Source organism: Lampetra fluviatilis, chromosome 57 (genome assembly GCF_964198595.1).
Source record: "Lampetra fluviatilis chromosome 57, kcLamFluv1.1, whole genome shotgun sequence".
In the NCBI taxonomy this organism is placed as follows: domain Eukaryota; kingdom Metazoa; phylum Chordata; class Hyperoartia; order Petromyzontiformes; family Petromyzontidae; genus Lampetra; species Lampetra fluviatilis.
This window is the reverse complement of record NC_136331.1, coordinates 7,290,353-7,316,848: the sequence shown is the minus strand read 5'-3', so window position 1 is coordinate 7,316,848 and position 26,496 is coordinate 7,290,353. Positions and strand designations below refer to the sequence as shown.

At 52.2% G+C, this 26,496-nt stretch overlaps 1 protein-coding gene across 1 annotated transcript in view; it reads right to left on the bottom strand.

Annotated features, from left to right (window-relative positions):
• Positions 1–260: 260 nt before the first annotated feature.
• The window catches only part of LOC144950378 (uncharacterized), a 36,744-nt gene continuing 10,508 nt past the window's right edge, over positions 261–26,496 (bottom strand). Inside the window, exons 5-14 of the mRNA XM_078880493.1 lie at positions 24,265–24,306; positions 14,426–14,545; positions 9,642–9,701; positions 7,703–7,771; positions 5,391–5,660; positions 3,856–3,986; positions 3,252–3,381; positions 2,663–2,813; positions 2,114–2,179; positions 261–358 (exon numbers count right to left, since the gene is read on the bottom strand). Coding sequence (XP_078736619.1) covers positions 261–358; positions 2,114–2,179; positions 2,663–2,813; positions 3,252–3,381; positions 3,856–3,986; positions 5,391–5,660; positions 7,703–7,771; positions 9,642–9,701; positions 14,426–14,545; positions 24,265–24,306 — 1,137 coding nt within the window. The remainder of the gene's footprint in view (positions 359–2,113; positions 2,180–2,662; positions 2,814–3,251; positions 3,382–3,855; positions 3,987–5,390; positions 5,661–7,702; positions 7,772–9,641; positions 9,702–14,425; positions 14,546–24,264; positions 24,307–26,496) is intronic.

The window sequence follows — 26,496 nt, the reverse complement described above, 5'->3', positions numbered from 1 at the left end:
ATTTTGAAACACTAATTTCTGTAGAACTGCTTTTTGTCTTTCGTTCATTTTCCTTCCCCCCGGCATCTCCGATTAGCACGGCTGGCCACGTGCGGCGCGGAAGAAGAAGCCAAACGTACGTACGTGCACACGTGACCAAACATCGCCGCGCCGGTCGGTGCGGCGTCGGTGAAAAACCCACGACGCTCAAGTTTTGGGTTCGGTCCTGAAAGTACCCACCGTCGTTCCTCGCCCTTCAGGGCCGACGGACGCCTCCGACGCTAGGCTCGGGGCGACCGCGCCGTGGCGTTCCGCGGGCCCGGGTCTCGTGCCGTCTGAAGCTCCTGGCAACAGAAGGCATCAGCGCTGTCAGTGCGCGCTGGGGCATTACGTCATCGGCGAGATCTCACCTCGTCTTAGTTTAAATTCACACCGCGCCTTCGCCGAGGCTAGCTGAGCTGGGCTGGGGGGCGGAGGTGCGGGCGGTGGCGCGGTTTGCCGATGCTCCTCCCTGCCCCCCAGTGAATTCCACGTTGCACGACCACCAACGGCCGGCCCTGACATAATGTTCCGGAAGAAGTGACGCCCCGCAGACAGCTACGGATGTAAACGAATTTTTGCCCTTCAATTTAACCTGAAAGTGTTTGAAACAATAACAAGAGCTTTAATACGTAGGCTTTCGCGACCAATGTTATTCATGATGGGTTCACAGTGATGACATCGTCTTGCTATATTTAAGACCGGAAGTAGGTGGATGGCTTCACTATTCTAGCAAATCGCCCGATGATGCTGAATGTAATTACCAGCGAAACGTCGTACTACTCAGATTGTAAATGTTGTGGATTTACTCTCCAACACACCGGTGGGCTTAAGTAGTCAACTAATCGGCGCGTTGTTTACGTGACAAACCTTACTGGCTGTGGCGGGCGGTGGAGGGTTACGACACATTTATACTTACGCGATCTAACCCAAAAACCTATATTATAAACAACGGTTATCATAATAATACTAATAATAGCAATTTACAGCCCTTTGTCAATGAACTGCTGAATGAATGCCCTCTGTGTGTCGTGTCAGTCGTGGAGATTGTTTGTGCGTACTTTATCGTTTGGTTTTTGTAAGCTTTGTCAAGCGCCTTGAGTGAAGGCGCTCTATAAATTAGATAAGATTAAACTAAACACTATTTTTTTTATTTGATCAGGTAAGGCCCACCGAGCAATATAGCTCTTTTTCAGAAGCAACCTGGCCACAAGCAATAACCCAATGAAGTGGCTTATCATCATTTGAAAATTTATAGCAGCCAAATACTCTAAACGCACGTTGATTCTTAATGTGGAGGGAAAAACGGGAGGACCCGGAGGAAAATCAACGCGACCACGGGGGAAAACACGCAAACTCTAAATAAACAGCAGGCATCGTCAGGGTTGAGATCAAACCCACGACCTCCTGTATACCAGGCGAGGTGGTTAACATCTCCTAGCCACCGTGATGATGATGAGAGAGAGACATGCAAACTCCAAATATACAGCAGGCGTCAGAGTCGTGATCGAACCCACGGCCTCCTGTATACCAGGCGAGGTAGTTGACATCTCCTAGCCACCGTGATGATGCTGAGAGAGAGACACGCAAACTCAAAATATACAGCAGGCGTCAGGATCGTGATCGAATCCACGACCTCCTGTATACCAGGCGAGGTAGTTGACATCTCCTAGCCACCGTGATGATGCTGAGAGAGAGACACGCAAACTCAAAATATACAGCAGGCGTCAGGATCGTGATCGAATCCACGACCTCCTGTATACCAGGCGAGGTAGTTAACATTTCCTAGCCACCGTGATGATGATGAGAGAGAGACACGCAAACTCCAAATATACAGCAGGCGTCAGGGTCATGATCGAACCCACGACCTCCAGTATACCAGCCGAGGTAGTTAACATCTCCTAGCCACCGTGATGATGATGAGAGAGAGACACGCAAACTCCAAATATACAGCAGGCATTGTCAGGGTTGAGATCGAACCCACGACCTCCTGTATACCAGCCGAGGTAGTTAACATCTCGGCATGCTCTGCTTGAACCATGGTCTTGGAGAGTTGGTGCTGCTGCTGGTGCGACCACTCAGTGAGACGACGTACCTTCGTGTTCGAGAATTTTCTCCGGCATCCTGAAGTCAGCTGGCAGTGACTGGTGGTGGATGAGGCCTGAATAGACACGGGGGCACGTTTTAGATTGCATCTCTGATAAACTGCACCTCGCTCGACATGGAAATGGATTTTATTCCAAGTGGGATGTTTCCCCAAGCCATTTCAGCCTGCGTCATCCACATTGCAACCAGAAGCTCCAAATTTATTGTCGAATAATATCGATTGCATGGGCTGCCTTGTTTACGCTAGCTTGCCCAGGAATGCTTTATTTAGACTTTATTATCTCAGCTGGTTAGGCCCAATGAGTTAGGCAGCTCTTTCACAAGGGGAGTCCTGGCAAGTTGTCGCAGTAGGGCAGCCATCATCGCCAATTAGGTAATTCAAGAAAACACCGTCGTTCACCATCATACACCACCGTTCTACCGAACCACCATCATTCACCGTACCAGTTCACAAAACCACCATTCTCCACCATTCACCACCATTCACCAGCCTTCACCAGCATTCACCAATACCACCATTCACCGCCGTTCACCGTACCGTGGTCACGGGCACTACCGCCACCGTCGCCGCCGCAGCCTCCGCAGCCGACGCCCCCTCCCCGGTCTCCATCCCGGGCCCCAGTAGACGCTCCGTCCGGCGCAGCGCCGCGGCTGAACGAGCGACTCCGGCCGCGCTCGTGCCGGCACCGCTTTCGGTCGGCCCTCGGCGGACTTGGCGGGTGAGCAGGAACCCCCGCGGTGACGGTGGCGGTGGGGGTGAGGTTGGCAGTGGGGGAGAGGGTGGTGGTGGGGATGACAGTGACGGTGGGGGTGGCGGTGGAGGTGGCGGTGGCAGCAACAGTGGCGGTGGCAGCAACAGTGGCGGTGGCAGTGACGGTGGGGATGGCAGTGATGGTGGCGGCGACGGTGGCGGTGGGGGTGGCGGTGGGGATAGCAGTGACGATGGCAGTGGGGGTGGCAGTGACGATGGCGGTGGGGGGGGCGGTGGGGATGGCAGCAACGATGGCGGTGGGGGTGGCAGTGACGATGGCAGTGACGGTGGCGGTGGCGGTGGGGATAGCAGTGACGATGGCGGTGGGGGTGGCAGTGATGGTGGCGGTGGGGGTGGCGGTGGGGGTGGCAGTGACGTTGGCGGTGGGGGTGGCGGTGGGGGTGGCAGTGACGGTGGCGGTGACGGTGGCGGCGACGGCGGTCACTGCCGCGTCGCCGTCCCGCACCGTCGTCCCCGCCCGTGGGTCTCCGTCAGCTCCATTGCTCCTGCGCCCGCCATTCGTAACTGGGCTCAGATCATTGATTCACTATTAAACTATAAACTATTTTTATTGTACCAGGTAAGGCCCCACTGAGCTATAGAGTTTTATTCTTCAGAAGCGACCTGGCTATCGCAGATGGAAGTTCAACGACAGTGGCTTATCATCATCGTCGCGTGGAAATTTACAGCAGCAGCTGCAAAAGAGTCTGAACGCGCGACGTTGATTCTAAATGTGGGGAGGGAAAAACCCGGAGAAAAATCCACGTGACCACGGGGGGGAGAGACATGCAAGCTCCGAATATATACGGCAAGCGTCGCTAAGTTTCATTACAGGCAATTGCCTGCATTTGAACCCACAATCTCAACGGAGCCCGCTATTAACAAAACAACTGCAAGCGTTTCTTTAAACAATTCATTTTAAAACAGTTCCCAAACGCGCTTTTTGTTTTGGTTGTCGCAGGGGAGGCGCTCGCACTTACGAGCACGGAGGGAGACGCGGCAGCGGCGGCGGGAGAGCGTCCACGGGTGTGTCGTCATCGCCCCGCCCCCCTCCGCCCCCCCCCTCGGGCTGCGCGTGGTGAGCGGGATCGACCACGACCTTCACCTTGGCCTGCGGGGACACAGCAACGCGGGAACGGACACACGCCAGCACGCCAGTCGTGATCCAAAAGGAAAGGGCTTCCCCACGACCGATGTTGTTCAAGCTAAGTTGTTTTTTTGGGGGGGGGGGGGATATCATATCGCATAAATGCAAAACCGTGTCGTAAACCAAACTCCACCCGACACGGCCAATTAGTGCAGGTTTTGTCATGTGAACAGAACGTGAAAATGTCGCCGCTTATTTAGCGCCACCCGTGTGTCTGTGTCTGTCGCGCGACAGTCGGCGTTGAGATCGTGCGATCACGTGCCGTGGCTTTCCCTTGTGAACGAGCTGGGGAAACTTGCGACACGTGGATAGTCATCTGCGCAACAAGTCTAAATAAACTTAAACACAAAATCGGGACGAAACTGTTAACACGCTGCACCAGGACTCGAACCCAGGATTCGGGTAGTGCCGGATCATGTGATCTGACCTCTGACACACCCAGCCACTTCAGAAAGACTGTACACGCAGACACCCACACAGCGGGTTGACATCGAAAGAAATGAGTGGCCTTGATGGTTATTTGTCTACGTGGTCCACTGGATGTTCGGGTATAGTTGCTCTATCATCATCATCATCGTCGTCACCATCGTCATCACCATCGTCGTCACCATTGTTATTACCATCATTATCACCATCGTTATCTCCATCATTATTATCGTCACCATCATCGTGATTATCTTCATCATCACCATCATCATCATCATCATCAATGTCCCAAGGTTTTAATCCCCGCCCCGGGAGATGTCATTGTCTCAATCCTCCTCAATCCACTCTCGCAGCTCCACAGATCTCGTGGCTTTATTGTCACCGGACCTCTGAGCCACAACAACAGCGATCCTCCAGTCAACGGCTGAAATGTCTGCAACCATAAACCGCTGGGACTTTGACACTGACATCTTGCCTGACCATCAACACTGGCCTTTGTTTTTTAGACGATACGAGCACGGGGAGCGGCTTTCCTTGCGTCGTGTCAACAACCCTCTGTGTGTGGCTGTCCAGAATGAGTGGGTCACGGTGGCCCTCGGAAAACAAAAAAAGTAAAAACCGCACTAGCATGGTTGGCTACGTACGGTGCAAAAGAAGTTCAGCATAAAAGCATGCATATGCCAAAACATGTGCGGTCAACGCAGACTTCATGCCTTGTTCTCGGTGACTGGTCTCTTGTATCATTGTTCATCATCTTGACACTGATAGAAAAGGGCCCAATAACGATGCCGCTTATCAACTACTCCACACCCGTAAAGAATAAGGGGACGACCCCCCCCCCCACCCCCCTTTGTCTTCCCCATCGACGGAATGCACGCAGCCACCCCCACGGCACACGAAGACACACACCCCACAACAACGAGCGGGAACAACGGTACGTGCATTGCGATCCAACGGCTTTTGTCTTCTGATCCTCTGGCCCTTGTGTGGACACGCCGCCGGGTCGGAGGTCACGGCGGCGGGGGCGGCCGGGTCGGAGGTCGCGTGCTGTTGATCGGCGGTGGCGGTTGCCGGTTGCGGCAGTTGCGGCGGTTGCGGCGGTTGCGGCGGTTGCGGCTCGCCGGCGAAGGGGGGATGAGTCTTGAGGGTGACCTCTACGCCACTCGGGTCCTGCTTCAAGACCCTCACCACGTTCTGCATCTCCCAGCCGACCTGCGTCACACCACGAGCCCAGGATGGTACACGATTCAGTCATCGATTTTTGTTCTTTCGAGTTGATGTCACGTAATGATCCGACCTAAGATTAGATTTTTTTTGGGTCCGATACAGCCCAACAATCTAACCCTTTACCATTCCGGCGACGCACTGACGTGTGCACGTCAACGGTTTGTTCTTCCCGTTCCATTCCGATGACGTAAGCTTCTCAACGCTGTCGCTTTTCCCTCTCGCTATACGGAAAAAATATCATAATAACAAGAAGAAGAACCGTGCTATGCTTGGTTTGTTTGTCCTTGCCCGCACCTCCGATTAGCATGGTTGGCTATGTACGGTGCTAAAGAAGTTCAACATACATACTCTTTGGTTCTTTCGGTAAAGTCACGTAGGTAGAAAAATAATCATAACCTACAGTCACGAAAGCTTCAAATCAAGATTCAACATATGTACATATATGCTTACCAATGAGTATGTGTCTCTATGGGTTTCTGTGGGTCTCTGTGGGTCTATATGAGTCTCTGCATCTATGTGGGACTCTATGGGTCTCTGTCTTCCGATATTAGGAAGACACTGGAGGTCTGCACTTTTGAATAATCTAGATTGAAAACTCTTTTCTTTAGAACTGCTTTCTGTGTTTAGGTTGTTTGTACTTCCCCCGGATCTCTGATGAGCACGGTTGGCTACGTACGGTGCGAAAGAAGGTCAACATCCATACACTACACTATACACTAAAATACACACTACGCTAAACACTACATACTACACAACACTGTACACTACGCTACTCTACTAAACTGAAAACGAATTTCTTTCGAACGGCTTTCTGCGTTTACTGTGTTTGTCCTTCCCCGCACACATGATTAGCACGGCTGGCTACGTACGGAGCCACACTGGGGCCGTAGGGAAATAAACGGAGAATCTCGAAGCTGATCGCCCTGTACGGCGTTGTCGGCGCGGTTAGTGCCGAGTGCCGCCCTGCTGGTGGAGTCAGAGGGCCACCTCTCGGGGAGCGCTCGGAAATGATCACCGAGCCACCGTGGCTCGATGCGGTCGCGGTGACTGCGTCAGCGTCACCGTCAGTTATCTACCAGTCAGGCAAAACAATGAGGGTGAAGCAGTCCAGAGTGCCGCCCACACACCCCAACCCCCCCCACCACACCCCCCAACCCCTCCACCACACACCCCAACCCCCCCACCACACACCCCAACCCCCCCACCCACCTCCTCACCCACCTCAACTTTACAAGTGCGCAGGCGGGGGATTAATAAGGGGCCGAAGATTGTAGATCCCACCACCTCGCTCACCGAATCGGGACACACCGAGCGCAAAGGGAATTTTATACGGGGGGGGGGGGGGGGGCGGGGGGGTAAAGGGTGGGGCCGGCCGACTTCACGCAAAAGGAGGGGACCGCGATTGCGTCTCACCGTCGGCGTCGTAAACGCGGCAGGAGAAATAAACAACGGGCGTCACATTTCTATTTCCGAAGCGCCGCGAGTAAACGTCACGAACCGTGCGCTCACTTCATACCTAACCCATCCACCATCACGCTCCACCCATTCTTCCTTCAACTCCCCCCCCCCCCCCCCCCCACATGCCCGTCGCCTCCTTCCCCTGCTGCCACGTCTCAATCCTTTTCCAAACCCGATCGCTAAAGGGCCGTGCTACCCCACCCCGTCACCTTACTTTTGCCATTTCGTACCGTGGTCGGCAAGCATCGTCAAGCGCCTTGGCAAAAGGTGCTTTAAAAAAAACCCAAAATAGAAGAGGATTGTTCTTCAAGAACTGTTGATGGTTTCTGCGTAATGCCCCGAGTGCTCTTTATACACCTGCTTCTGTTGTGAGGCCTACCGGCCGCGTCTCCCGGCCTGCCCCGACACTTTTTGCACGTCGCTGCGGGAGGACCTTTGGTTGCAGTATCGTCACCGTGCCGTTCGAATATTATCACCGTGGCAACCCCCCGCCCCCCCACCGGTCGCGATCGTCGTGGCGACGCGGACGCAAGGAGCGGGAAGATTCACGTGCGGGGTTACTCACTCACCACCGTCTGCCGGTCGACCGCGATTAATTCATCGCCGTCGTGAATGTCGCCGGAGAGGTCAGCTGGGGACTGGGCACAGGGGCAAGGTGCGGGAGAGGAACAGCGCAGCGAGACGAGTTAATGCTGGAAAATCGCCCGATGAAGCCGGCTGTGATCACCGCCAGCGCGACGTCTCGGTACTCAGAACTGTGAATGTTGCGGGTTTACTCTCCAACACACAACCGGTGCGCTGAAGTAACCGACTTCACGCGATCTAACCTGAAGAAAAAAAAACTTTACAGTCGTTAATATCGGTCGCGAAAGGCCACTACTACGACGTGTTAAAACGAACATTAGCAGCTCTCCCTTATGGAGCCGCGAGCGTGCAAACGGACGGCGACGTGCGTACACACAGACGCACTCCTCGTGATGAACGACCACGAGAGCCGCAGGAGAGCCCTGCGGCCCTCGCAAACAGGACACACGACGCACCGCGGGCTAGCGTACTCGCGAATGATTGCACGTGGGACGTACACAACGCGGAGCGGCTGCACGTAGCACGACAAATTACACGCAGGGCGTACGATGCACACATGCGCAACACAGACACACACCAAATCATACACAGCACATACGCAACACGGAGCAATATACATAGCGCGAAAATTATTCACAGAACATACACAGCAAAGAGCAACGTACGTAACACCACATAACACAACACACGCAGGACATACAGCACACAGCACAGCGCAACAACAGACAAAGAATCCCGTGTAACCTATTCACAGACTGTCGGGCAAGTGCTGTTAGCGAACACCTATGAAGGCCGGCACAGCACGCAAAGGGGTGGGTGACCAGCATCACGCCCTGACGCCTTTGTCTCTCAAGTGGCGATGTTTACACTCCGCACTGGGTACTCATTTTAGGCTGACCTAGGGGAGGCCCAGGACCGGTTCAGATAATCGCCACTGGATGTTGGCCGTGAGCGAAAATCGAACTCGGGTCGCCAAGGTTCTCAGCGCAGCGTAGCGCTAACCGCTGCACCACCGCTCCCTAGGCAGAGCCATTCGCGGAACAAACCGGGCGCCTGTGAAAGAGAGAGCTTCCCAGCGCATCGATATTTCTCCGGGCCAAATAAAGACTGCGATTCCCGAACCGTGGAAACCCCAAGGCAATCGGAGGTGGGCAAAGTCCAGGCGAGTGTTGACAAGGAGCGTGGACTTCCAGACAATGACTCGGGTCGGAGTCCACAGAGTGGTACCAACTAGGGCACCACGAACCGCAACGCTCCCAGACAGGTTCCTAAAATGGTCAGAGGGGGAAGGGCTTCCCAAAGTTCAGATGAATCTTGATACTAAAACATAAATGCTCAAAATCTGGCCCAGAGGTGGCATTTAGGACGATTCGAACGTTTATTTGTGTGTGTGCGCGTGGGTGTATGAGCGCATGTCTGTGCGTGGTGTATGAGTGTATGTTTTAGTGTTCGTGTGTGTGTGCATGCGTTTATGAGTGAGTGTATGGGTCCATAAATGTGTGCTTATGCGTATGAGCTTATGTCTCTGTGTGCGGGAGTGTATGAGTGTATTAATGTGTGTGTGGGCGTGTATGAGTGAGTGAGTGTGTGCGCGTATGAGTGTGTAGGGAGTGGCAGTGAAGTGGTTAGCATGCTGCTCGATGAACCCAGCAACCTCAGTTCATACCCCCGCTCAAGGCCAAGACCGGTGACGATTATCTGAACCGGTCCTGGGCCTTCCCTAGGTCGACTCGGCCTCAAATGAACACCCTGCTACGGTGTGTAAACATCGTCATCGAGTGCCGCGCCGGCCTTCGTAGGCGCCACTCGCGAACAGCGCCTGCCCCAACACGCCTGTTAAGGCGGTACGGGGGGGGGGGAGGGTGAGATCTTCGTCTTTGTGCGAGCGCGTGCGTGTGTCGTCGGCTGTTTTCGTCTACTCACATTCTCCACCACTCCCGTGACCACGTGCATGCCTTCCGGGGTTGTTTTCAGGTAGAGGCCCTGGGAGGGGACAGAACAGGGTGAGCAGCCCGGGCGGGCAAATGCTGGCACCGAGCTGTGGTTGTTGTCAACAAAACGTAAACTGGTGGCAATGTTAAAATGGAATAACTAAACTCAACTATCGTTTCGATTTAAAGCTTTCGTGACTGCAGGGATTCATCTTCTTGGTTCTATCGGTAAAGTCACAGCCCTGTTCTTCACCTGAGGATGGCTGCTTGCGTTGTGGCCGAAACGTCGTGAGAATTTTATTTTATTATGTTTAATTTTTATTATTTTATTATTTCCCTTCTACGTGACTTTACCGAAAGAACCAAGAAGATCAACTATCGTTATCCGTGAGTGGGAGCGAGCGGTAGTTTAGTCGATGGCGGTGATGATTATCTGGAGAGGTTCTTGGGCCACCCCTAGGTCGACTCAGCCTAAACCATTAGCTATTTATCAGAGGTGACCTGGCCCCACGTGATAGCTCATTAAAGTGGCTGATATCACCACCACCACCATCATCTTTACACGTGGAGATTTACAGGAAGCAGCGGCCGAATAATCGAAATGCCGCGTGGCGTTTATAAATGCCGAGGAGGGGGATGGCGAAACCGGAAAGAGGGAACAACAGGAGAGCAATACACGCGAGCGAACCACCGCGGGACAGAGAGAGAGAGAGCGACAACATTAGTCGCCGAGCACAGTCGCCCAGAGTCCCAAGCACACGTCAAGGGGCCGGCGACAAAGCGACACTGTTCCTAAAGTGCGCGACGGATAAAGATTGGGACGCACGATTCTCATGAACGGAGCAGCAAGGTTATTATTGGAAGAGCTTTGACGGGGGGAGCGGCGCGCAATCTCCTTTGAACGCCGACGCAGGCAGCGGTTGGGCATGGGTACACGATGACGACGATGATGATGATGATGATAACGATGACGACGACGATGGGCGAAGATACAGTGACCTCCGCGTAAAGGTCACCCACGGTACGGGGCAGGCGGGGCCGCGATGCCGATTATAGAACGGCTGGCGGACACCCGACACGCTTCGCTCGCAATGCCACCGACGTCGACACGGCAACAAGCCCGGACAGCTTCGCCTGCCCACCAGAAAGAGCAGCCCGCGCGTGAATGCGCTTGCTCATGCTGCAGCGGCTTACGAGCGCCAACAACAACAACGACAGCAATAGCAACAATAATAACAATTCCCGATTCATACCGCGCCACAAAATTCATGCAGCGAGTCGTCAATACAAAAGTTGGGAAGCGGTGGGGGGGTGGGGATGAGGGGGGGAGGGTACGCGGGTGTGGGGGGGGGCAGTACACCATGAGAAGCGTCACTCGCGTGCCGTTCCGCGTGGCCACGTCTTCAGCTCAGCAGCTGCTGCCCGAGGGCCGCTGTGGACCGACCGCTCTCGTTGCGTACGAACCGGCGGGCAGTTCTCTCCGCCCGTGGGCAGCTCGCTCCGCGCGCGCCACGTTCCTGTGCGCCAGCGTCGGGATCAGATTTTTTTTTGTAACGTTGCCCGTACGTGACGCTCCTGTGTGTGTCACCCGTGCTTGTGACACCCAATGTGTAGCACCGTCTGGGTCCGGTGATCGTTGATGACGAGTGTTGTAGCTGCTTGGTGCCTGCTGGCAGCTGGGACGTGGGAATTGCCACACGGGGACCGGCCTCCCCCCAAAAATGTAACTATCAAACAAACTCACCAGCCTTTGCTCAAACTTGAAAAACCTATTGTCGAAACGTGACACTGTGCCAACAAACCAATGGCACGCTGCTCGCCATGCCACGCCACTGTGGCATGGGGAAAATGACACTGGTCAACAACAAAAAAAACATTTTTTTCTGGCCTGGACTTTTGCAGCTGTTCTAGACTAATTTCAGGGTGCTGATTCCAAATCTGATCTCAGATTTGCTCTATCACATCTTATTTTTATGCTATCGGCATACCTCATTTTCATTGATTTTACCCAAAATTAACTCTGTCCCTTATGATTGCAAGTTGTTGCGAGTCAGTGACTGCTTTAGTGTTAAAATATGGTGCTGTATTTTTAGGATAGTGTGTTTATAATATAATTTTATGTAGATATCCACATTTATTTCATATTTTTCTTCTGCAGTTTTTATTGAAAATGCAATATTTGATATCTCAAAAACCTGATGTGATAGACAAAACTGATGCCAGATTTGGAATAAGCACCCCAAAATTACCTTAAAACCGTTGGAATACCTTATGCCAGAAAAAGTGTGTTGACCAGTGTTATTTGTCGCTTTCCGTCGGTGTAGAAATAATAACAAATATTAAACATTCGCTCACTATGGACTCTGCTGATGAGACACTGTCACGTTGAAACCGGTCCAGAGGTTTTGCTTGTCCGTGGATCAATGCTGCCAAAATTGCGTACTCGCAGAAGGCCGTGGGGCTGTCACGGGTAGTGTAAGAAACACCGTCATGTTTTTTTATGCGGCAAGACGGATATATATACGAAGGACACACGCATTTGTCAGATTATCTGTTTTATCGCTCTTGTCACGATCAGGGCCGGATTAAGTTTGATGAGGGCCTGGGGGCTGTTGTAATATTGGGGGGGGGGGGGGGCACTTTGTACATTCAATTCCTTCCCTTGACTGTGTCACCACCGATGCCCAATACCATAAACTCCATTGATAGTCGCCTGATTTTACAATCTAACCCCAAAATAAAACCCCTCCATTGTTGATATTGGTCGCGAAGGCCTACTACTGTATTTCAGTTCTAGTTTTTTAAATGTGCCATACGAATTCTAAATCGTATATTTCTCTTTCACTCTCTGTGGGTGCCCCGTGTCCTTTCTGAAAGACGTTGGAAAATCATCGCCTTTCTACCGTTCAGCTCTGTCCATGACATTTACTCAGAACTCGCCATTAGATTATCCTCCCAGTTTCATGCAACAGTGGCTACATGATGTTAACCACCTCGCCTGGTATGGAGGAGGTCGTGGGTTCGATTCCGACCCAGTGACCTGTCTCATTGGAGTTTGTATGTCTCTCTCCCTGTGGTTAAGTGGATGTTTCTCCGAGTCCTCCGGTTTTTCCCTCCACACACATTTAGAATTGACATGCGTTTAGACTTTTGGCTGCTATACGTTTCCACGTAATAAGCCACTTCATTGAGCTATCGTTTGTGGCGAGGTCGTTTCTTAAAAAGAGATATATAGCTCAGTGGGCCTCACCTGGTAAAAGAAAAAAACCGTTTAGTTTAGTTTCATCTTCCTCGACTTCTTGCTGTACCTACACTAATACAAGCTTGACATACAAGCTCAATCAAAATAAAAACAAACAAGACTCTATTGTTATTCCGACCCACCAGTCTACGTGGCCATTGGGCTACGTAGACTGGTACAAAACCAATTTGGAATTGAATGTACATATGTTGTGGGGCATATTTATATTATAGAGAGAGAAGCAGTTTGGTCAAAGGCGGAGAAGAAGAGAAAGATTTCGAGTCTGGGCTTGAACAGGGGCAGGGAGTCCACAGCACAGATGGCTGTGAGGGGGGGGGGGTCCAGACAATGGGAACAGCAGAAGAGCGCGAGCGACCACCTATGTTTTTCAGCTGCATTTGTTAAAGCAGGGGCAAACCTTGGGATGGGTTCCGTCATCTCTCGTGCTCATCAGCACAAAACAAACATTCAAACAAACGCTGCACGGTCGCCTGGAGTTCACAGGCAAGAAAATACCGTGGCAATTTGGCAAAGTGCACCAAAACTTGGACGCGATCATTCACACGTTGCCCTGAGTGGACTTTGGGCAATTGAACGATGAAATAAAACAACAAACAAACGGAGGGTCATTTAACATCGCCACAACGAAGCAAGCATTAAGCCTGCCCACCGACCAATGCCACTCAATAATTTCCATCAGCAGAAGCATCCACTCCAATCCGAGCTGCCGGAACGCCAAACTCACGATGCGGGGTGGGAGGCACCGCGCAGCAGCCGTGCCACCGTGCCACCTGTACAGCCGCTGGTGCCTTTGTCCACCGGCGCCAAGCGCCGGCTCCGTGACGCGCACGAGCGGTGCCCGGGGCGTGCGAGCGGTGCCCGGGCTCACGGGAAGGCCCCCGTGTCCACCCACCAAACGACGTCCCTCGTCGTTGCTCGAAATCACGCCAAGTACATCCACCCCCCACCCTCTCTTTGGACCCATGCTCTTGGCCCTCAACGTCGCGAGTTCAACCCAACCGAAGCTTGGAGAGAGCGCCGAACGGAGTTCAAGAGAACTCGCAAGCGAGCACCGACATTGTTGTGAAAGACCCAACGCAGAAGCAAGCTGGGGTTTGATCTTCCACAAAGGAGTTCGTGGTCCACCCCTAAAACCGCATCCGCCGCACAAACCACGGCGTATGCAGACACCCGATGCGCACGCGGAAAAAATAAAAAAAACTCTCCAGCAGTGGTGCGACCGCGGTCATCCGGGAAGAGACTGGCACAACGACGCAACGTGCCGATCCACAAACACGTCGGAGACATCACGGCGATACACTACTCCGCTTACTCGTGACGCGGTTATCTGGCTTGACCACCTCACCGTCCTGCTTAACCTACCCCGTGCCCCAACGGCGGTGGAGGGGTGGCGGAGGAGGGGTGGCGGAGGAGGAGGGGAGATGGAATGAGATGAACTCTGGGCGATTGGCGGACGGCATGCGAGCGTGAAACGGGACGACGCACGGGGACCGGTCGTCCCCGGTGGCAATTACCAGGCCCTCCTCGGGACTTCGCACGTCCAGCCTGGCGGCCACGAGCCGGGCTCCCCTCTGCAGGTCGCGGTGCGTCGACTGCAGGATCGTCTTCTCGCAAACCTGCTGCAGCCTGGAGCCCTGCGGACAGGACGCACAATGCACGCGGAGGACACGTGCGTGTGTGTGTGTGTGTAAGCGGGACGAGTCGTCGTTATGAGAAATGCAAAACGTCAAACTAAACTGTTGAACACTTATTTTCTGGATATTTTTTATTTGACCAGGTATGGTAAGGGGGCCACTGGATAGCGGTTTTTTTTTTTCAAAGTGACCTGGGCACAAGTGACATGCCCAAATGAAGCGGCTTATCACGTGGAAGCTTACAGCGGCCACTCTGTGCGGGTTGCGCGGGGCGTAGACGTGGAAGCATCGAAGTACAGCACAACAATGGACTCTCAAGTTGCCCGCAGCGTAGCCCCGCAGCAGCCTATAACACTTGGTTATGCGTGGTGGCAACACTTAAAAAAAACCACGAACCTCAACCTGTCACCTCGTCACTCGTCACGGTGTTTAACCCACAAACACCCTCACGGTCACCAACACAACTCACGAAACAATCGTCAATAATAGTGCGCGCGCGCGTGTGTGTGTGACGCAGTGTAGTGGGGGAGCGGTGGTGCAGTGGTTAGCGCGCCGCTGCACTACGAACCCAGACGATCCGAGTTGGATTCCCCGCTCACGGCCACCAACACCGGTGACGATTTACCTGAACCGGTCTTGCGCCTCCCCTAGGTCGACTCAGCCTCAAGAAATGAGTGCAGTACCTGGTGCAGGTGTGTGCCAGCATCGCCACTCGGAAGCCAAAGGCGGCCGGGCGTGGTGCTGGCCACCCAACCCCATCGTGTGCCGTGCCGGCCTTCATAGGCGCTCGCTAACAGCACTTGCCCCAACAGCCTGTTAAGGCTACACGGCGGTGACGTGTGTGGGGGGGGATTCTTGTCTTTGTAACAGCGTGTGCGTGACATTACGCGAGTATGAACCTACCCTTAAGCAAGCATCATCCGCCGCGGCACGGAGGCGTTCGGCTCAAGCGCCAGGATGATCGCCTTCTCATCTTGTGAGAGAGACGGCGCGACTTGGCTCAGGGGTCGTCATTCGCTCCGCGTTCCCCCGGCGCCAGCGAACAGTGCGCACACCACCGCACCCAGCCCTCCCGACCCATTCATGGTCACATCAAACGAGTTTGTCCACTCTTCCCTTTTCCCACTCGCGCCATCCAACCCCCCCCCCCCGCCGGCCTCGTCTTAATAACAATAGCGGGAGAGCGAGTGAAAATCCCTCTCGCGTTCACCGCATCACACCAGCACCACCCACGGTTCCACAGCCAGACTCATTTGCTAAAACAGTACGCCGGCAAGTTTTACATTTCACGGGGGAAGGAAAACTGCAACAACAACAACAAACGAGAATGTCCTTTAACTAAATTCACTAATGACACACACACAGACACACCACACACACCGACCTGCGTGTGTATTGTGGTGTTCAACCGCCGCCACCACCCGGTTACAAACGAAAAACCCTACCTCGTATCATTTGCCGATCAGGAGTGGCACGGCGTGGTGCTGGTGTTGGTAGGTGGGGGAGAGCTGGCTCACAAGCACGCGTGGAATGCGTGCACACCCCTGCCTCTCCGCACTGTCTTCTACTTTAATGGCAAGGGGCCCGTTTTTCACTTGGAAAGCACGGGATGGAATCGAGTTACGGGAACCGGCGCTACAATAATTAGTATTACCACTCCAACATGAACGCCACGCAGAATCTTGTTTTTTTTCTCAAGAGGGACCCCGCTTCCGTTGGGATGTCTGACCAACACGACGTACGGCTGGGCTGGCGAAGATGCAGAAGGTCACGACTACAAATTCCTCATTCGGGTGGGTACAAGCCCAGATAGCAGCGTCAGGAGTCGTATGTCGTCGCTGCGATGATGTCTCCTCCTTCGAATTTGTGGATCGGGGCATTGCGTCGCTGCACGGTGTTACGGGTCTGTTCTGGATGACCACAGTCGCACCACTACTCCTGGAAAAAAATAGATTTCAGGTTATCCGCATCTGCTGCTACTGCTATGGTTTGTGCGGTGGACGCGGTTTAGGGGTGAACCATGAGCATCTTCGTGGGAGAACAAAGCCCCGGGGGTTTTTCTGCGTTCGGGACTTTCACAGCGAGGTGTTGGTTCGCGAGTTCTCGATGAACTCCACTCAGTTCTCCGGGCTTCGTCGGGGCTGGGTTGAGCTCGTGTCGTTCGTGAAGCCCATGGGTCACCCCCCAAAAAAGGGCCTTGGCGTGACTTCAAGCGACGACGATGGATGGTGGCGCTTTGTGGATCGGGGGCATCGCGTTCGTCATACGTCGTACGCTCTTGTTCTGTATTATCACAGTCGCATACACGCGACCGGAAAATGTATTTCCTTTTTTCCTTTCCCTGTGTGGAAGGTGGTAGCAGCCTTCGCACGTTACCCGCCCTGTCAAGTGAGAAAATCGGCACGGATGGCACCAACGGGGCGACCGAACATCGATCGTCGATCTATCCTGCGGTCTTCAAAGACGGGGGGGAAGAAACAACCACAGCAACATCATCGATGTTGTGTTTCAAGCGACAGGCAAACACGTGCACGCAAAGATCACCAGCGCCGTTGAGAAGCGTTTCACAACAACAACCCCCCCCCCACCACCATCAGCGGTTCCTGAAGAACTGCTTTCTCTAAGGTCACCGTCAAAATAACATTCAGCAAATGCGACTCGCAGGCGGACCACAATACAGTTCGTCGGGAACTTTCTAATGCTTTTTTTTTGCAGTGTGCTTTTGTGTCTAAATTTTTTGTTGTTGCGTGGCCGTTTGAAACTTGCGGCTTTCCGCCCTGATGAGTTCTCTCAATAGTCACCGACATGGTCAATGACACTGCGCACGGTTTTTAGCAATGGGAGGTAACCACAGAACCCCGAGGATTCCCGTGCAGCGCAAGAGGGGGGGGGGCGAAAATACTCGAGACACTGCGCACTGGGGGTGAGGAATCAAACCGAGGTGCACCTTGCCGTGAGGCACCGCTGCACGCCACCACCATTGGCCGCCCACACTTTTGTTTCGCTCTCTCTCTCGTCGTCGGGGGAGAACTAATACAGCTGTGTGTCAAACTGGCGGGGTGTGAAAATGGCCTTGAATGGAAGGCGGTTAACACGCACATAGGCAACCGCTTCCAATTTCATGGCTTTTTAACCACACAAGGTGACACCATCGCGATCATCATCGTGATCATCATCGTGGTCGTCGTCTGCAGGCATGATCAATCCACTGGCGGATGAAGTCCTCCCCCAATCTAATCTTGTATCTGCGCACAAGCTGATTTCATTGCTCCGTCTCCACGGTGATCCCCCTATTTGAGCGCGTGTGGCTTTGCTGTTGGCTGCCACGATCATTAGCCTGGACCCCAAGTCCATCGACTTTAATTGAGTCCACGTGATGCCTCTAACTCGACGATGTTATCTCCCTCGCCTGGTATGCAGGAGGTCGTGGGTTCGATCGAGACCCTGACGCCTGCTGCTGTATATCTGGAGTTTGCGTGTCTCTCTCTCACCATCATCATCACGGTGGCTAGGAGATGTTAACTACCTCGCCTGGTATACAGGAGGTCGTGGGTTCGATCCAGACCCTGATGCCTGCTGCTGTATATTTGGAGTTTGCGTGTCTCTCTCTCCCCGTGGTCGCGTGGGTTTTTCTTCCAGGTCCTCCGGGTTTTCCCCTCCACATTTATAACGAGCACGCGTTTTGCGCATTTGGCTGCTGCTATCAATGTCCACATGATGATAAGCCACACTTTGATGGGCTATAATTTGTGGCCAGGTCACTTCTGAAAAAGAGCTGTAGAGCTCGGTGGGCTTTACCTGGTAAAATAAAAATTGTACAAAAAATTTGCATGTTCTCCAATTCACGTTTCTCTCTCCGTTCCTCGACGATTTCTCTTCCCGAGCGTGCGTTACTTTGTTGCCGCTTTTCATCTTTTGTTCCACGTGTTCGCATAGCCGATATATAGAGAGATATATATACTGTGTTCGCGATTTCGTAATGGCCATTTAAAGTTTTTCGATGAATCGGTGACCCAGTGCTCGGTGCGACACTGGGTCACGCTTTGAAGCAGAGCCGGCGGGAAATGAAAGGTCAAAGTGGTTTGCAGCTCAAACAAGGTTTGGTGGTCAGTGACGGAAATTCCACATTGCATTGGTGAGGGCGGTGAGGGCAGTACGGCGCTACGCACCTGGCGAGCAGAGTTCGATTCCCGGCCACGGCCAACAGTCGCAGATGATATCTGAATTCTGAACCGATTCTAGGCTAGCCCCCCCACCCTTCACTAACCCTGCAGTGACCAGCGCAGTGAAGTATGATCAAACAATACCCATGACTTGCACGGCACGGGGAGGCCTTCGTCCAGCAGTGGATTTCCAAAGGGCTGAGAGTACGAAGAATTTCGCACTCTGAAGGGCGATCTGAGCAGTGGGCGGGGTTACCTGAGCAGTGGGCGGGGCTACCTGAGTAGTGGGTGGGGCTGAGCTGTGGGCGGGGCTACCTGAGCAGTGGGCGGGGATACCTGAGCAGTGGGCAGGGCTACCTGAGCTGTGGGCGGGGCTACCTGAGTAGTGGGCGGGGCTACCTGAGTAGTGGGTGGGTCTACCTGAGCAGTGGGTGGGGCTACCTGAGCAGTGGGTGGGGCTACCTGAGCAGTGGGCGGAGCTAGTGAGCAGTGGGCGGGGTTAAGCAGTGGGCGGGGTTACCTGATCAGTGGGCGGGGCTACCTGAGCAGTGGGCGGGGATACCTGAGCGGTGGGTGGGGCATCCGTCAGAAAAGAGCCACTCGCTGTGGGGGCTAGTGGTTGAGTGGGCGTGGTTATCAAAAAGTGGGCAGGGCTGAGGGAGGGGCTGTGTTCCCGGGTTGAACCTCCCAGACATTTGGGAGCTGTGCACTTACATGCGAATTCTTTGCACAGCCGTCTAATACATTTTGACGTAACAGGCACTTAAGAGAAGGCATCGGCGTGTGTCTGTGCTGCAAGTTCAAGCGGCAAAGTGATCCCTATTGGTTTACTACGCCAGCTGAACAAACAACAACAATAATTCTAGATTTGAAGCTTTCGTGACTGCAAGGATTCATATTCTTAGGTTTTTTCGGTAAAGTCACGTAGGTAAAACATCAAAATTAATGAAAATAAAATAAAACAAAAATCACGACGTTTCGGAGGCAACACAAGTCTCCGTCATCAGGTGGGACCGTCACAGCCCAATTAGCTGCATCAAGTGAGGCTTTGATTCAAGATGTAATCCCTTATAAGCAAGTTGAAGGGGGAGGAGAGGGGGGGGGAGCTCATCAGAATGTGGTAGCCAATGAATGGAACGTATCGGGAGCTCCCCCCCCCTCTCCTCCCCCTTAAACTTGCTTATAAGGGATTACATCTTGAATCATTGCCTCACTTGATGCAGCTAATTCGGCTGTGACGGTCCCACCTGATGACGGAGACTTGTGTTGCCTCCGAAACGTCGTGATTTTTGTTTTATTTTATTTTCATTAATTTTGATGTTTTACCTACGTGACTTGACCGAAAAAACCTAAGAATAACAACAATAATGCATGGGATGTCTGGGCAAATGAAACATGGCTCAGTTAGCAATGATGTAGTTAGTACTGTATGTTGAACTTCTTTCGTACCCCACGTAGCCAACCGTGCTCATCGGAGGTGAGGGAAATGATATTAGCTGTGGCTTAAAATAAAAGTACGGCCACTGGGTGCATAGTGCGATGCACTAACCACTGCACCACTGCACCTCCCCTACTACACCAACCCATAATATCTCAAATGTGATATCTGTTTACAGGGACTTTTTTTGTCAGTTTCAAATTGATGAAATAATAAGAATAGGCTTTACCCTTCCTGCTCCCGTAGATAAATCTGCTCAACCGGAGCTAGGAACGTTTTTATATTTGCATTTCCTTTGTGCTGTTTGTCACCTTTTCGCGTTCTATGGTCTAACACTGGTGGTGAGACTAGGCCATAGGGAAGGCCACTGTCTTTGGTGGTAGGCCAATCATTGTAAAAAAAACAACGCATCAATTATCGGAGCATTCTAGATTTGAAGTTTTCGTGACTGCAAGGATCCGTACTCTTTGGTTCTTTCGGTAAAGTCACGTAGGTGAAAATAAAAATAATAATAAAAATAATAAAATAAAAAAATGAAAATAACTAAATTAAATCACGACGTTTCGGAAGCAACACAAGCCTCCGTCATCAGGTAGGACAGCCACAGCATGATTGTTTGCATGTTTTGCCACAAGAATGTGTGGTTAACGCAGACTTGATGCCTTGCAATAGGTGTCTGTTTGGTATTTGAACATCTGAACGTCTCCTATGTTATTGCTAGAAAGGGTAAACACATTTATTATCATTTCATCATCGTGATGTCATATTTTTGCTATTTACTTTTTTTATTTACTCCTATCAGATTCCTTTATTCAGATCACTAAATTAAAGACGTTGCTTTAACACCGCGTCCACGCTGCTTTGCCCTGTGCTTGCGTTCTGCCATTGAGATGTCTTTAACGTATGTTGTTTCGTCAATATTTTCGCGTGACACCATCCCAGCTTCTCCCTTGGAAAGGAAAGTCCCAACGGCCTCGCGCGCGTGCCGACAATAGAAAGATCCAACCGACCGCGGAACTCCTCTTGTGCCGAGCGCCGGCGATGACAAAGATTCCGCCGCAGCGTTTTGTACTCCTCCGTGCGCAACACTTGCCAATGCAAGTCCCCTGAACCCCTTCGTTTTTAATCTGGTGGCAGGTGTGCGGTGAGTCATCACCGAATGGAACCAAATCCGCCCACCCCCCAAACCCGCCACTGTGTCGCTCGCCGCACGTCGCCGGTCCCTCGGGGCTCGAGGACGACGCGTCCATCGGGTTTCAGCGGTGGCTCTTCAGGCTGCCGAGGAGTCCAATTCTGGACCCGCAGATCATTGGGCACCGACGAGGGCACGCGGTCCCACGCGGGAGCGGAATCCGCAGCAGAGGTCGCAAATGGGTTTTAATTCCTTACCCATACCCGGCCGCACCAGGGTCGCAAACGGCGACCTCTGGGATGAAGCCATGTTGCAGGCGTGGGTGGGTTTATTCTAGGAACTTGAATTGTGAGAAGAGACAAGACGTTGGGAAATGAGTGACAAACAGTTACTCACCAGTGACTCACGGTCTACCCGTACCCGGCCGCACCAGGGTCGCAAACGGGTACCCGTACCCGTACCCGGCCGGGTACGGGTAGCCGGGTATCGGGTAAGGTATGGGTATCGGGTACCCGGTTGCGACCTCTGATCCGCAGTGCCGGCGAATCCGCTTCAGCATCGAGACGCCGGGTCTCGAAGTGGGGCCGCCGCTGCATCCACGGCCGTTGTCGTAGGCCTCTCAAGGAGACGAGGGCCCATCCGCTGCGGCTCAATGGCTCGTTGAGTTCGAGTGCTCATGAATCGGCGTGAAGGCACAATGGATTGATGCACAGCGGAGAGTAATAAAATATACCCCTCAGCAAGTCTGCTGCATTCCTTTGTGCACAACTGCCACAACCACTCCGTTCAATTTTGCGTGATACATACATACGCGCCGTTTCCAATATAGCTGGCTGCGCGTTGCAATGCAAATGATAATATAATCTAAACAATTGTTATTTTCCAAGGCAAGGCCCACTGAGCAATATAGCTCTTTTTCAGAAGCGACCTGGTCATCACAAATAATAGCTCGATGAGGTGGCTTATCATAGCGGAAGACCCGGAGAAAAATCCACACGACCACAGGGAGAGAGAGACACGCAAGCTCCAAATATACAGCAGCAGGCGTCAGGGTCTGGATGGAAACCCACGACCTCCTGCATCCAAGGCGAGGGAGTTAACATCTCCTAGCCACCGCCGTGCCCAATACCTCTCAGATACGCTGAGAGGTATCAAGATGGATGCCTATGCCAACCAAAAAATACCCCCCCCCGCCTCCCGGCCACCGCTGTGTAGCTTTAACAAACTGTTAGGGCAAGTGCTGTTAGCGAGCACCTATGAAAACCAGCGTGGCACGAGGGGGTGGGTGGCCAGCTCCACGCCCGGCCACCTTTGTCTCCCGAGTGGAGCACCAGGTACTCATTTGAGGCTGAGCCGACCTAGGAGAGAGGCCCAGGACCGGTTCAGATAATCGTCACTGGGTCTTGGTGGCGGCCGTGAGCGGGAATCGAACCCGGGTCGTCCGGTTCATATCGCAGCGGCACTAACCGCTGCACCACCACTCCCAGTAACGCACACACAAACACACACAGACACACACGTACGCAATGGCCTGTGTCAGCTGAAAAACCTCCTATTACTCAAAAGCCAATCTGTTTAGTCAATACCCGGTGCATAAAGCAGCTGCACGGGGCGACGCTGCAGCGTGGGATGGCCGGTATTGATGCAGCCCGGCTGAGATAAATAAAGGCTCAGTGCGTAGCCCGCAGGCAATCATTTCACTCGGCCGTGACCAACAATGTTGTGGCCCGTGCGACTCCTCTACCCGCTGTGCTCTTTACCGACGATGAGACGAGCGACGGCGTGCCGATATATCATCCTAACCGGCGCCGCTGCAGCCTTCAGCCATGGTCACAGCACAGACAGGCCCCTGCCAGAACGTTGACTGTAAATTATTTTTTAACTATACAACTGTTTTTTTGTATTCTCGGTTCTTTCAGTAAAGTCACGTAGATAGAAAATAATCATAATAATAAAATAAATTTTAAAATAAAAATAATAGATTGAAAATAATATTTTTATTTTCTATCTATGTGACGTTACCAAAAGAACCAAGGATATGAATTCCTGCAGTCACGACAGTTTTAAGTCAAAATATTTTTTTATATTTATCCAAGCGAGGCCTCACACTGAGCTACGTAGCTCTTTTTCAGAAGCGACCCCAGCCATCGCAAACGATGGCTCAACAAAGTGGCTTATCATCATTGCGTGGACATCCTATCGCGGCCAAACACTCTAAACGCGCAACGGTGATTTTGAATGTGCAGGGGAAAACCAGAGGACCCAGAGAAAAATCCACGTTCTAGATTTGAAGTTTTCGTGACTGCAAGGATCCATACTCTTTGGTTCTTTCGGTAAAGTCACGTAGATGAATAATAAAAATAATATTTTTCATCTACGTAACTTTACCGAAAGAACCAAAGACTATAAAAATCCACGTGAACACAGGGAGAGAGACACGCAAAACTCCAAATATACAGCAGCAGGCGTCAGGGTTGGGATCGAACCCACGCCCTCCTGTATACCTGGCGAGGTAGTTAACATCTCGCCAGCATAGCGCCACCGTTGCATTGAGCCTTCGGGTTTGCCATCTGTCCCACTGTACACCAAACTCAGATTGTATTTCTTCGTCGGCACGACAGCAGTTATCGTACCTGTGCAGTATGTTACATTTCTTTCACGCAATATGTAGCAAAACGTGCTAATCGGAGGTGCGAGGAAAGAACAACAAAGTAAACAAAAAAAGCAGTTCTTAAGAAATTAGTTTTCAATCCAGATTTAAAAGTACAGAGAGCTCCAGTGGATGGTTAGCCAAAGGCCGCTACGAGGAAGACCAGAGTTTGATCGTTTTTGTTCCTTGACGAGATCAGCAAGGAATTGTGGTTCATTTGTGGCTTTTGTTGGACAGGATTCTTCAGGAAATTGTAGAGAATAAAAAAAAAATCTCGTTTAACGCGCGGAAGTGTGACGCTGCGAGCAACCGTTCGGTCCAGAACAAGGCACTCACCACGTGTAAAATCTTCTCTTCGATTTCTTCAATCGTGCAGTTCTGCACACAAAACGAGAGGCAGGCAACGTTGGTTTCTGAAACGACGTCAACTTATCGGGGAATGGGAGGCTACGGAGTGAAAGGAGCTTTTCTCCCGGCTCGATGCGACCACGCGTTTCACTTTGACAGAACCGGCTCAGAGGTCGCGTGCTCGCAGATTTAACTCAAGCGCTGCGTTCAATAGTAGCCTGCCGCCGCCCGACCTAGCGACATCGCTTTTTGGGTTTAGTTTGTTGTCTTTCCCCCGCACCTCCGATTAGCACGGTTGACTACGTACGGTGCGAAAAAAGTTCAACAACATAAATACATCGCGCATCAGTGGTGCCAATAAAATGAGTACCACTTTGCGGGGAAGTCAGCGGTGATTGTTGCTTGGATAGACCTGTCCCCACCATAGGAATGTGGAATTTCCATCAACTGGATCCGCGGGGCTGTTAATGGGGGTCGAGCACCAATAGCTTGGTGCTCAAGTCGGCGGGAAATAACTTCTGACTTTGACCGTGCACCCCGGATGTAATTTTTAGAAAGACATGCTGTACCAATGAATAAATAAATGACACACCTCCAGCGTTTTAAAATCTTAATTTCACTAACGGGTCCCGTTTTACTTTCAATCAGCGGATGTGTCGCCGCTCATTCAGTAACCTTAATTATCCGCGCCCGCTATAGCCAGCGCGGGCGAGTGAATCACGCTTTCCCCGTGTGTGTCAAGAGGCACTCGGAGATAAGTGCAGGCCGTGCATTCATTATCATTGATGAGCGTCGGTGGCTGCCCAGGCAGGTCTCTGCGTTAATTCATCGTGACACCATCTGGCCAAAAAACTACATGTACAAATAAATAATAATACTGGCAGCATCTCAAAAATTATACGCTCACACACAAAGATCCCTCGCCCAGGCCAGCACGGCGCACGAGGGGGTGGGTGGGTGGCCAGCACCACGCCCGGCCGCCTTTGTCTCCATAGTGGCGATATTTACAAACCACATCAGGTATTAACTTGAGGCCGAGTCGGCCTAAGGAAGGCCTAGGATGGGTTCAAGATAATTGTCAGGTGTTGGCCATGAGCGGTAAACCAACTTGGATCGCCGGGTTTGTAGCACAGCGACGCTAACCGCTGCGCCTCCGCTCCCAGGAAGCTTCAACCGAGCATAACGCGGCGAATGAAAATACGTCGTTCAAACACACGGGCGCGCAGACGCGCCTGCTCATATGCACGCACGCACCCACGCACAAAACAAAACACAAAAAACGGCAGCTACCTCGGCGGATGCTCGTTAAAAACTCCCGCATTGAATTTTGATCGCGAGCCCAATGGACGGTTCGCAGTAATGCACTGGGCCTCTGCGACGGGGCGCAAGGGGGGGGGGGTCATCGTTTTGAATCTCGTTATAAAACAAAGCGACTTGCTCCCCGCCGCCCCTATCAAACCGCGCTTCCGTAATTAGCGCTGGGAATTTGAAACGCGACTTTTCAACTAAAGCGGCGGTTGGAATTCGTAATGCACCGAGGAGGGTCGTGGGGTGGGGGGGAAGTTTGTTTATGCTGGTGCATTTCACCCGCTGTTTATTTCTATTCAGGGCTCTTTTGACGATCGTGTGATGAAATCAATTGACAGAGAAATGTAAACTACAAAAGGATATACACTATTTTTATTCTACCACGTAAGGGCCACTGAGCTAATATAGTTCTTTTTCACAAGTGACCTGGCTACAAAGGATCGCTCAACAAAGTGGCTTATCGCGTGGAAATTTATAGTGGCAGCCAAATACCGATTCTCAGTGTGGAGGAAAAACCGGAAGAGCCCGTGAAAAATCCACGAGAGAGAGAGAGAGACATGCAAACACCAAAGATACAGCAGGCGTCATGATCAGGATTGAACCCACGACCACCTGTACACTGGGTGAGGTAGTTAACATCTCGCCACCGTGGCGCCCCATGGACAAGATGTAGCGTCACACATGAGACCATGACGCTCGGCTTTTTGTGGCGATCCTTTAAAAAAAAATCAGATTTTTTTTCATCCAAAACTCATCCCCTACGTTTTACTTTCACTTCCTACCGCACTGCAGAAAATATTTATGAGGAAATATATCCTTCGACAGCGGTGTGCAACCGCCCGCTCTCGCACAAAAACACGCTGTCATGGAATATTTTATGTCCGCTCGAGATATAAATGGAGTGGGTGGGGG